A 13,327-nucleotide genomic window follows, 5' to 3' on the forward strand; every position below is an offset into this window, starting at 1 on the left:
CAGTTTGGATAATTCATCTCTGTGGGTCTGGCAAGAGCTGTTCATTTTCTTTTCTCAGAGAGCTTTCTAAATTCACTTCAATGATCCACTTGTAAAGAGATTAGAGGGATTTAATGAAATAGTCGTCAAATCCGTTTCCACTCTTACAGACGACACAAGCTGATTAAATCGCCCTTTAGGACGATCAGTGAACATTATGTTATGGTTAGCTGATTGATGGGAAATGAAGCTAGAGATTGGGGGGTATGAAACAGTGGTACATGCTTGCCAACAAGATGGAATATTTGTATTTAAAACCATACATTAGTGTAAACTGTTTCTATATTTATGTAGAAAATTATGTATAAATATAAAATGTAATACATTTCTAAAATAAATTACATATTTGATAGAAAAATAATGAAAAGTACACGTAAAACTGTAGCTATGATTATGGAGTTAAAGAAAAAACATTTTCAAAAATATATTAGTGTCAAAGTACCTATAGTTGGATGCTTGTATAAAATTATATGAATGTTAAAAATTATAAATAATTTATCAAATACAATAAATATAAAAATAAATATATAAACAAACAATAAATAATAAATTTGAAATGTAATCATTAGTATGGGAGTTAAAAAAAACATCTTTCAGGATGAAACATTTTTATTGTTTGTTTAAACAATATATTAATGTCAAACTATTAAGACCTATAAAAGGCCTATAATTCTACATAAAAAAATATAAAGATAATGAATAAAAAACAATGCATAATAAAATAAATAATAATAATTATCATTATTAATTTTAAAATAATATGATTTATTATATCTTTTAAACTATTTACATAAAAAATAGACATGATTCTACTCCTCAATGAACATTCCAAATCTCTGAATTTCACAAGGAGCCCTTGACCGTCATTTTGTACATGACCATCTGATCATCTTTCACCAGTTTGCACAGTTCAGCTCTTCAGCTGGTACAATCAGCACTAAAAGTAATTGTCCTATACTTTTTAAGCAACACTCAGCAAGGTTTTAGTGTCTGATATCAAGCTGATGCTGAAATTCAACATCTCTGCTTAGTCCTGACTGTTTAAAAGTAATGGGGAGAAAAATCGTCATCATTAAAGACCCGATCGAATGATTTGATAAATGTCATTTTCTTTCCTATTGAAAAAGGAAGTTAAGAAGCCATCAGAAATATGATCATTGTTACAAGACTATTCCCAGTTAGTGGCAAATGGTATTTTAAATTTAGCAGGAGGGGACAATTTCACTATTGTCTTTTCCTTTCTCCTGCACAGTGGATGAGTCAAATGATGTCTTTATAAGACAATTCAAGCAGGTTCAGCGTCAGAGAAACTAGAGAAGGGATGGTCAGGACATATAACATATGTTGTTTTACACACAAAAACACATGCAATTTGAAGACTAAACTTAGCAAAGACAAATTTGGTGCAGGACATAGCCTGCTGGCTTTAAGCACATGATTGTAGGTTGCCAGATGCAGTCGGAGGTTGTGGGAGTAAGTGAAGGAGTAGAACAGTAGCATGTTATCTTTAGCAAAGCATTGATTGCGCATCTGCAAACAAGAGTGCCTGGAATGCTCAGCAGGCATTTTCCCATACTCTCTCCACTATGCTTTCAAAAATATGGGCTTGTTTCTTTTATCGGTCCTTTTGTACCCTCTGTTAGGGTCTAGGTTAACCCTTAAATGTCCGCTGAAGTGATTTGAAACGGGCAGCGTTATTCTGTGTTGACGTAATTTCAACTGAAACAGGAGGACAGGGTGGGAAATATCCATCAGCCCTGTCCTCTTTTTTGACATCTTATGACACATTAGATTACCCCTTTAGATGTAGGATGTGTAGTTTAAAAAGTGTATCTCTTCTACTTGTCAGTGCTGTTTGTCTAACAGTTTCTCCTCCTAATCTCACCAATACTGCTATAAATGATAATATTCTGTGTAGAATTCAAATGGGTCTGGTTTTGTGGTCCGCTCCATGCTATCGTGTCTGACTTAGATAACATGTTTGCCAAATGACATTCCAGCTTTTCTAAAAATCTTCTCCTCCCTTAATAAGAATACCATCATTTCTATTCCAGCATCTGGAATTATCCTTAGGCCACAGGCTGACAGCTGTACATAGCAGTGCACATGCAGATACAGACAACTCTATATGACGAGACTTTGGAAGGACATTCCATAAAAATATTTTTTTTAATACAGGCTATAATTTATTTTTATGCCGTTTTTCAGATTACACATTCTGATATATTTCGTGTGTTTCAACAGACTTGTTTTCCATCCAGGCCCAGCTTGAGCAGTCTCTTCCTCATTGCACTTTTGTCTTCATTTCCTCCCTGTTTTCCTGTTGCCAGAAGGGGAATGGTGTTGAAATCTAAAGACTGGAAAGGGAGGATCTAATCTGACTCAGAATGCTGTCAACCATACAGCTGTGGCCACCACAGGCACTGATTGCACTTTGATTTATTATTTTTTTCCAAACAACCAAAAGTTCACAGTCTGGTGCATAACCAGGATTTATCATTCCATGTGCTGTAAATCCAACTAATAAGCTATAGTTTGTTTATTTGATCACTTTGCACTGCTTTTGCACATAACCAGAGGGTTAGAGTTTGGCTGGTTTATTTCAGAAGTGCTCATCTATTATAATATCACAGCTGTTATAATATAACAAAATAGCAGCTGAATAAACAGAGCTGTGTAAGTTTATCAAGGCTAAAAACTGGCTGTGGAGGTAGAAAAGCATCAAAGCATTTGAATTGTTTGTGTATAAAGGCATGTTCACACTTGGCAGGTTTGATCCGATTAAAATTAATACAGGTGTGATTCTGCTGTCATCCAAACCTTGGTGCATATCAAACATGATCCAAATGAACACTGGTGCGATCAAAATGAAATATGATTGCAATATGGACCAAAGACATCTAAACGACCCAAAAACAGAACACAATGTTATAAAATGATATCCTGAAAAGGACAGGATGTTCAAGAATACCTACCATTCTTGTCGTCCCTGTTGAAAAAACAGCATATGCTAGTTAGGTATGTTTTGAAGCAGGGCTGCTGGTTTGAGCTGGTTTAAACTGGTGGTTAGCTGGTTATGAGCTGGTTTCAGCTGGTCCTTAGCTGGTCATGAGCTGGTTTAAATAGGTCCTTAGCTGGTCATGTTTTGAAGCATGGCTGCTGGTGCTTAGCTGGTCATGAGCTGGTTTAAACTGGTGCTTAGCTGGTCATGAGCTGGTCCTAAGCAACTAGCTCCTGCTCAGGACCAGCTTAGGACCAGCACATGACCAGTTTAAACCAGCTCATGATCAGCACTTGACCAACTTATACCAGCTAAAGACCAGCTTAAACCAGGTCAAACCAGCAGCCATGCTTCAAAACATACCTAACCAGCATAGTCATGAGCTGGTTTAAACTAGTACTTAGCTGGTCATGAGCTGGTTTTAAACCGGTCCTTAGCTGATCATGTTTTGAAGCATGGCTGCTGGTTTGAGCTGGTTTAAGCTGGTCCTTAGCTGGTCATGAGCTAGTTTGAACAGATCCTTAGCTAGTCATGTTTTGAAGCATGGCTGTTGGTTTGCGCTGGTTTAAGCTGGTCCTTAGCTGGTTTAAAGTGGTCCTTAGCTGGTCATGTTTTGAAGCATGGCTGCTGGTTTGAGTGGGTTTAGGCTGGTGCTTAGCTGCTCATAAGCTGGTTTAAACTGCTCTTTAGCTAGTCATGTTTTGAAGCATGGCTGCTGGTTTGAGCTGGTTCAAACTGGTCCTTAGCTGGTCATGTTTTGAAGCATAGCTGCTGGTTTAAGCTGGTGCTTAGCTGGTTATGAGCTGCTGATTTAATCTGGTCTTTACCTGATCATGTTTTGAAACATAGCTGCTGGTTTGAGCTGGCTTAAGATGGTGCTTAGCTGGTCATGAGCTGGTTTAAACTGGTACTTAGCTGGTCATGTTTTGAAGCATGGCTGCTGGTTTGAGCTGGTTTAAGCTGGTCCTTAGCTGGTTTAAAGTGGTCCTTAGCTGGTCATGTTTTGAAGCATGGCTGCTAGTTTGAGCTGGTTTAGGCTGGTGCTTAGCTGCTCATAAGATGGTTTAAACTGCTCCTTAGCTAGTCATGTTTTGAAGCATGGCTGCTGGTTTGAGCTGGTTTAAGATGGACCTTAGACGGTCATGAGCTGGTTTAAACTGGTCCTTAGCTGGTCATGTTTTGAAGCATAGCTGCTGGTTTAAGATGGTGCTTAGCTGGTTATGAGCTGGTTTAAACTGGTCTTTACCTGATCATGTTTTGAAGCATAGCTACTGGTTTGAGCTGGTTTAAGCTGGTGCTTAGCTGGTCATGAGCTGGTTTAAACTGGTCCTTAGCTGGTCATGTTTTGAAGCATGGCTGCTGGTTTAAGATGGATTAAGCTGCTGCTTAGCTGATCACGACCTGGTTTAAGATGGTGCTTAGCTGGTTATGAGCTGATTTAAACTGGTCTTTACCTGATCATGTTTTGAAGCATAGCTGCTGGTTTGAGCTGGTTTAAGCTGGTGCTTAGCTGGTCATGAGCTGGTTTAAACTGGTCCTTAGCTGGTCATGTTTTGAAGCATGGCTGCTGGTTTAAGCTTGATTAGGCTGCTGCTTAGCTGATCATGACCTGGTTTAAGATGGTTCCTAGCTGGTCATGTGCTAGTTCTAAGCTGGTCCAAAGAAACTAGCTCCTGCTAAGAACCAGCTTAGCACCAGCACGACCATCTTAAACCAGCTAAAGACCAGCTTAAACCAGCTCAAACCAGCAGTCATGCTTCAAGACATACCTAACTGGCATATGCTGTTTTTTCAAAAGGGATAGGAGCTATGTTGCCCATTACAGTTCAGTACAGGCATCAAACAGCCATCTTCTTACAGCAGATCTCTATGTGTGCAATGGAAGAATTCCTGGGGCTGTTTTGACTCCTTCACACATTTTATTAGCTCTTCATGAGTTATCAGCTAGTAAAAATACCACCACATATACACACATACAATGAATGCAATTCATAAATGTGAATTTCCACATTTCCCATTTTCTACTCGGAGTATTACATCACTGAAGTCATAAAATATTAATCTGGTTATCTCTAAAACTCACTTGATCTTTTCATAGGTCATTATATATGACATTATGATTCTCTAAAACATGTTTCACAAGAAAGTACCTTTGTACAAAAACCATGATGACTGGAAGAGTAGAAAACCAGGTACAATTAACACTATAGGCAGTAAAACAGTAACAACTTTTATTCCTTTTCACACAAATTATGATTACTGTGGCAGATTATTGATTAATTTTATTCTGATCCTTGCACAATATTGTGTCATGATCTTAAATAGGGTTTAATGTAGGTGGTACTTTTAAACATGATAGGGAATTAACCTTTTAGCAGCACTCACTGGATATCTCATTTGCAAGCTGACAAAATACAACAACTAAAGTAATAAACTGTTGTCACATTCATCTGTTTCAGATAAAACTGAAGTGATTTTAGTGTCACTCACTGGACATTTCATTTTTAAGATGTTCTGAAACATGCAAGAAGCGAAGTAATATCATTTTACATTTGGGTTGGTTTTATAACAGCAAGACAACTGCTTTCATCTGACCCAGCCAATGTCATCAAAAGACATGCAATTTATTAGAAGATAAATAGGGTGTAACATGGAGGACACATTCTCATGCAAACATCAGAAAGCTGTGGTCTGCTTTAGTCTCAGCAGCTGAGGTGTGTGGCTTTCTCATGTGGCTCTTTGAGGCCTTTCATTATCTGTATGATCATCTATGAATGCTGAACCACTGTACAGGGCAAGACATTGCATCAAAGTCAGCACATAGAGATAAAGGTACAGCTGTTTAGCCGCAATGTCAGACTTCATGTTTGGAAAACCAACTACTGAGCAGAAGAACCTCATACCAGCTGTGTAGAATGGTGATGAAAGCATTATGGGTGTTTTTTCTGCCTTACGGTCAGCTTAGCTTGCCATACCACAGAGCACTCGAGGAAAATACATTTAATACACCATCACAGTTCACCCAAAATCAACATGTACTATAATTTTTGGAAATTCTATAGGCCTTATCATAATTCTGCTTTTAAAGTATGTTTTTTTGTTTTTAATTGAACAATGGATTTTGACTTGAGACAATGGCGTCAAAGTCTTATGTATTTTATTTTATATTGCAGATGAAACTCCCAGTGCTGTTGTTGGGCCGGTCGGCTGATCTGAGACCAGGCGAGTTTGTGGTTGCTATCGGCAGTCCGTTCTCCCTTCAGAACACAGTGACCACAGGCATCGTCAGCACCACCCAGAGAGGCGGCAAAGAGCTGGGCTTGCGTAACTCTGACATGGACTACATCCAGACAGATGCCATCATCAATGTGAGCCCAAACGCAGTTGATCGTACACTGCGTACAAACGGTCTTTGTTGGCTAAGTGGGTCAATAACATGATGCTCAGTTTTGTCTGTATCTATTAATAAAGATACATTTCATTTAGATTTCAGGTTGATTTAGTGATAGTAAATAATACTTTTGACTTGAATGCACTTTCATGCCATTGTCTAAATGGTTCCATAAAGAACCTTTAACATCTGAAGAACCGTTCTTTAAAGAACCTTTGACTAACTGGTTCTTTGTAGAACCAAAAATGGTACTGCTATGGCATCACTGTGAATAACCTTTTAAAGCACATTTATTTTTAAGAGTGTTAAAGACTATGGAAGAGTATGGAAAACGTATGGAAGCCCGTTTCCACCACTAAACAAAAAAAAAGGCTTTTTTCTCATAATTGTGTGATATAAAATCACAATTGCGAGTTATAAAGTCAGAATTGCGATACATAAATACTTAGAAACTAATGGTAACTAATGGTAGTCACAATTCTAAGAAATAGAGTCAGAACTGCAAAAATTGCAGAATTGGAGTTGTGAGAAAAAGTCAGAATTGAGTTTATATTTCACAATTCTGAGACAAAAGCATATATCTCGCAATTCTTACTTTATAACTCATAATGAGTTTATATTATGCAGTTCTGACAAAAAAAGTCAGAATGTTAGATTATATTGCAATTCTGAGGAAAAAAGTCAGAATTGCAAGTTTTGAGGTATAATTCTGATTCTATAATTCTGACTTTATAACTCGCAATTGTGATTTTATATCATGCAATTATGAGACAAAAGGCTTTTTTTTTAGTTTTTATCTCACAATTCTGACTTTATTTCTCACAATTGAGTTCATATCACAATTCTGAGAAAAAGGTCAAAATTTCATGTTTTTATCTCACAATTCTGACTTTATAACTCACAATTTGCGAGTTTATATCATGCAATTTTGAGAAAGAAGTCAGAACTTTGAGTGCTTATCTCACAGTCCTGACTTTATTTCTCGCAAGTGTAAGTTTATGTCAAGCAATTGTGAGAAAAAGTCAGCTGAGTTTTTATTTTACAATTCTGAGAAAAAAGTCAGAATTTTAAGTTTTTATCTCACAATTCTGACTTTATAACTCACAATTGTGAGTTTATATCATGCAATTCTGAGAAAAAAAGTCAGAATTGCGAGTGCTTATCTCACAATCCTGCCTTTATTTCTCGCAAATGTAAGTTTATGTCAAGCAATTGTGAGAAAAAATGTCAGAATTGCAAGTTTTTGTCTTGCAATTCTGACTTTATTTCTCGCAAATGTGAGTTTAAATCGCACAATTCTAGGAAAAAAAGTCTGATTTGTAAGTATATGTCTCACAATTCTGACTTTATAACTCGCAATTGCGAGTTTATATCACACAAATCTAAGAAAAAGTTAGAAATGAGTTTATATTTCACAGTTCTGGCTTTATATTTTGCAAATGCGAGTTTATACCTCACAACTCTGAAAAAGAGTCAGAATTCCAAGTTATCACGCAATTCAGGGAAAAAAAAAAAATTGCGAGTTTGTATCACACAATTCAGAGAGAAAAAAATTGTGAGCTGTGAGATAAAAACAATAACTTCTTTTTTTTTTTTTTTTAAGTTGGTGCCGGCAACGGGCTTCCACAATAAAGTGCTCTTGATTATGAAGAGAAAAAAATTAATCACACATTTTTCTTAAACCTAAACTCTTTCTGTGTTTCAGTATGGTAATTCAGGAGGGCCCCTGGTGAACCTGGTAAGATTTTTGCTTTTTGTTAATATGTCCTAATCATATAGTATATAAACAATGAAACAGCTTGAGTCATATGTTTTAGTGAATTAGCAGGAGTAACAGAACGCAGCCAGGGCAGATCATGTTTATAGCATGTCTTTATGAGCCTAGAAACATATGTTGGCAAAAAGCCTCTGTGTTGAGTCTGCCGTGACTGTAAACACATGCGTGCATGCATAGTGATCAATGGCGGAAACATTCCGTTGTGACAGGAAGACATCTGTGCGTGCAGATGTGCAGTGTGTTTGTGTGAGTTCACATTTACACTTTTGTTTTCACTCTTGTGTCTGTTGCTGTAGGATGGTGAGGTGATAGGTATTAACACACTGAAGGTGACAGCAGGAATATCCTTTGCCATTCCCTCTGACAAGATCCGACAATTCCTGGCCGAGTCTCATGACAGACAGGCTAAAGGTCAGGAGCAAAATGACAGATTCAAATGTGCAAAATCTGAAACAATTACTCTTTGTGAACAACACTGAACACAAAAAGAAGATATTTTGAAAAATGTTGGTAACCAAACTGGTTACTGATTTGAGTCTGATTTATAGTATCAACCAATAACCAATATCTCATATTTGTTTTCAGGAAAAACAGCCACAAAAAAGAAGTACATCGGTGTAAGAATGATGACATTAACCCCAACGTGAGTCACAAATGCAGTGCATGTGCTTTTTTTCAATACTGTTGTGCATTTCAAATTGTATTATCCATTACACGTATACATAGCAGAAGCTGGATACCAGAAAACATGACATTTATGTGAATCTGTCAATCTGTCACTCACAGACTTGCTAAAGAGCTAAAGGAAAAACAGAACGATTTCCCAGATGTCACCTCTGGAGCTTACGTCATTGAAGTTATCCCAAAAACACCAGCTGAAGTGTAAGTAGCCCATCGCATGAAGCCACTAGTTTTCCCCAATCAATAAACCAAGCATATCCCACAAGGAAAAGTGGAGTACATGCAAGAATGAAATCAGGTGCTTGGAGGGACTTAAAAATAAATGGGATTTATTGGGGATCATCTGAGAGATTTAGAATTTTGGCTTGGGGAATTTTGTGCCCTCAAACTAGATTAAAAGCTTTCTAAAATGCTTTCTTTACCATACAGATGCTCTGTGTGAATACATACTGGTTTAAATTAACAGTTTTGGGCTTTCCAAAATGGTCATTTTCCTGCTGAAGCAGCAGTGTTTTCTCTTTTTTAATTTCCTTTAGACAGACTATAAAAGTTTTTGTAACTAAAATTAACTTTTGGGATTTCATTGTGTGGGGGTGAACACTGACTCACAAGTAGTCCGCACAATTTTAGCTTATACGAGATGATGTGAACAGTACGTAAGTGGCCACTTCCTGTCATTGTGGGTAACCAATTTTGTACTTGTATTTTGTGGCTACAATCTATAAAAAATTACCATCATAGAGCATAATCAGTTAAATGTAACTATTTCAAATTCAACGAGAGCCGACTCTCATATACAACTATTTCAAACATTGTTGAAATTGCTCATTCTCAGGAAATGGCGTAAGAATGAACATTTCTGAAACCATATATTGAGCATTACCCATTAGAAATGTAAATTTATAGTTAGTAGTTTTGGATTTTCACTAGATTTACACTAAAAAAGTTTTTTTTTTTGCAGATGTTTCGTAGAAGAATGATTATAAGTTTCAAAATAAATAAATCAATAAAATCAATAAAGAAACTGATGTCAGAAATATCAAACCATTTTTACATAAAAAAATTTAAACAGCAGGGTTGAACAGAAAGTGCAGGGGTGAAAAATTATTTTAAAAGTATTTTACAAATTATTTTAAAAATATTTTAGGGTTTAATATTACAGTTGAAGTCAAAAGTTTACATACACCTTGTAGAATCAGCAAAATCAGGAATCATACAAAATGCATGTTATTTTTTTTTTCAAACGCTCACTGATTCTTCAGAAGGAAACGCAATGCATTAAGAGCCAGGGAGTGAAAACTTTTTGAATTTTGAAGATCAGGGTCAATTTAACTTATTTTGTCTTCTGGGATGCATGTAAGTAGATTCTGTAGCTTCTAAAGGGCAGTACTAAATGAAAAAATATGATATTCAGGCAAAAAAAAGAAAAATGTACACATATTCATTCTGTTTAAAAGTTTTCACCCCCGGCTTTTAATGCATTGTGTTTTTCCTTCTGGAGCATCATTAGAACCTTCTGTAATAGTTGCATATGAGTCTCTTAGTTGTCCTCAGTGTAAAAAGATGGATCTCAAAATCATACAGTCATTGTTGGAAAGGGTTCAAATACACAAGCATGTTGAAAAACCAAAGAATTTGTGGGACCTGAAGGATTTTTCTAAAAAAAAAAAAAAAACTGCAGGCAGTTTAAAAAGTTATAAACAACTATCAATAAACAAAAAACACAGCTGTGGATCATTCAGCCAAAAACACAGTATTACAAATCAATGAATGGGGTATTTTTTTTTATAATTTCAATGATTATTTTCTCTTGTGGACTATATGTAAACATCTTTTATGTGAAAGATAAATAGTCAGTACTGAATAAAAAATAACATGCATTTTGTATGACCCCTCTTATTTTGATAAAATAATTTTAATTTTGTAGATTCTGTAAGGTGTACTGTATGTAAACTTTTGACTTCAACTGTACATAAAACTGCATCAGTAGTAAGCACCGTTTCCTGAGAATTAGGTAAAATTCTGAAACAGAAATTTCTTACTGAACAATCAAGCTTAAAGTTAGCTTAGTGACATCACCGTCTAACAATACCCAATATTGTTTTGTAATGAGAATCCGATAAAAGCACAGCTAGAACAATTAGGGCAGTTCTAACTTAAAATTAGGTCAGTTTTAACTGCTTCCTGTTTTGTTTGCCAGTGGCGGTCTGATGGAGAGCGACGTCATAATCAGCATTAACGGTCAGAGGATCACATCAGCCAGTGACGTCAGCACAGCCATCAAGAAAGACGAGAGTCTGAGAACAGTGGTACGACGTGGCAACGAAGATGTCATCCTCACAATCATTCCTGAGGAGATTGACCCTTGACCTCCCTTATGCTCACCCATGAGCTGGTTCTCAGACTTTTACTGAGTGTGTGTCCGGAGCCACACTCATTCTAGAAATCATAGTGAACACTTTCCAGTCCAACCATCATCCATCCTAAATACTGATCTCAGCTTTCTCACTTCTCATATCTCCCAAGTCATTTTCTGCTTATTCATTAGTATACCATGTTAGAATGAGCCCTTTGTAAATAAATATGAAAATTTAGTGCTGGCTAGTTCACTAACACTTCGAAATGTATATAATTAGTATGTTCCAAAAAGATAGTGAGCTGCCTATAAGGCAGAATGATGGCGGATACATTAACCATGGTTTTGTTATTGCAAAAGTGTAGTAACCACATTTTTTGACATGCGTATCACCATTTGTATAACCACAGTTTTACTACAACCACCATGACTAAACTATGGTTAGTGTAGCAAAACCATGGTTAATTTGTGGTATTACAATGTTTTTATTTGTAGTAAAATCATGGTTAATTTTCATAAACACTCTATAAATATGTCTTGGAGTTATACATGTTCTGTTTTGGGTTGAGTATTATGCTGTTAGCTTAGCAAAATGCTAACAGCTAACTACTGAAATCAGTTATGAGTCTTCCATACTTCATTCAAAGTTGACGCCTATGTGTGTTCCAAATCAGTCACCTATGACATTACATGACAGGCAGTTCACTACGTTTTGGAACAGACCTTATATTTCATCTTAATGTATACATCAGCAAGGCATCATGAAATTTTGTTGTCTTTATTCAGCTTTCTTCATTTTTTTATACTTACACTCAGATCTCAGACTTGACAGTATTTGTGGGCCATTAGAGGATGACTATTATCTTGGAATACCTTTTCTTCATTAAATGTTTGTGTGTCTGTGTCTGTCAGACGGCAATTTCAGAAACGAAATTAAAGAAGGTTAACATTTTTAAACCGTTTCAGTGTCATACTGTTTGACTTCACAATCATCATCAAGAGCTAATGCAAAACTAGATTGAACCAGCAAGAAACAATCTAGCAGGGAATATTTGAGGAAGTGAGTGCCCAGAATTGCTCTATTAACAATTCTTGATAGTTTATTAGAGGTTTTAATAGACGTCCTGCTGTGTAGATCTGGTCTTTAGAGGTTTGATCCATTCTTAGCTAATTTGTCATGCCAGTAGCAAAATGACTTTTAATACTCTGTCATGAATGGATGTCATGCTTGGTTTCATTTTAAGATCACATTTTTCCTTCATAGCATTAATGATTCATAATGTTTCATCACTTACATATCCGACTCATTCTTCTTCAATGTCTGACTCGTCTCACAAACCTGAAACAGCATGGACAGCAAGGGATGCATAAAACTCTGACTGAATTTGATTATTATTGCTCTTTTAGAGTTATTATCCAAATCACGCCAAATTGCTGAGCTCACCGCTGGAGTTCTTCCAATACATATGGATCCCATCTATAACAAAAAACCTTTTCGCAGATGAAATAAAACATGTTCTGATATCCATTTGTGTTTATTTTGTGGCGTTTTAAGTAAACAAGAAAAGATGATTGATTTGATGTCACAAAATGGAATTTATTGTTTGAGTTTCTTGAAAAATGACAACATTATAAAGCTGAGATTTCTGGTTTCATACCAGAAGTAACCTGCTCTGTCTTGTGTGTTGGTGTGTTGTCAGTTTTCTCTCACTGCGTCATGTGATGCATAGTGTGAAAGAATCATTGTTTGTCGGACATAGCAACAGTAACTAACAGTGTTTCCCCTGCCACTATATTAGGGGAGCGATTATTTACTCTATAGCGCGGAATACCACGGAATTAGTCTATTATTGAATGAATGAATCAAAATTGGGTCTGTCACTCAATTCGAATCGTGATATGGACTAATGTCTGTGAATATTAAAACGCAAAAAGACGGTTTAGATATTAATCCTGCATGTTTCGCCTGGCTCTGTATAAATGGCAGAAACACGGTTTTGTTTACTAAGGTTATACAAATACTGAAGCCCACGTGAGGCTCGCGGTGATTTTCGGCCTCTGCGTCTCATTATATGACAACAT

At 36.3% G+C, this 13,327-nt stretch overlaps 1 protein-coding gene across 1 annotated transcript in view; it reads left to right on the plus strand.

The window, feature by feature from the left end:
• htra1b (HtrA serine peptidase 1b) overlaps positions 1-12,202 on the plus strand; it is a 36,237-nt gene extending 24,035 nt beyond the window's left edge. Inside the window, exons 4-9 of the mRNA XM_051124475.1 lie at positions 6,214-6,408; positions 8,137-8,169; positions 8,505-8,619; positions 8,794-8,851; positions 8,995-9,090; positions 11,090-12,202. Coding sequence (XP_050980432.1) covers positions 6,214-6,408; positions 8,137-8,169; positions 8,505-8,619; positions 8,794-8,851; positions 8,995-9,090; positions 11,090-11,258 — 666 coding nt within the window. The 3' untranslated portion in view covers positions 11,259-12,202. The remainder of the gene's footprint in view (positions 1-6,213; positions 6,409-8,136; positions 8,170-8,504; positions 8,620-8,793; positions 8,852-8,994; positions 9,091-11,089) is intronic.
• Positions 12,203-13,327: the final 1,125 nt, after the last annotated feature.

This window comes from Labeo rohita, chromosome 12 (genome assembly GCF_022985175.1).
Source record: "Labeo rohita strain BAU-BD-2019 chromosome 12, IGBB_LRoh.1.0, whole genome shotgun sequence".
NCBI lineage: Eukaryota > Metazoa > Chordata > Actinopteri > Cypriniformes > Cyprinidae > Labeo > Labeo rohita.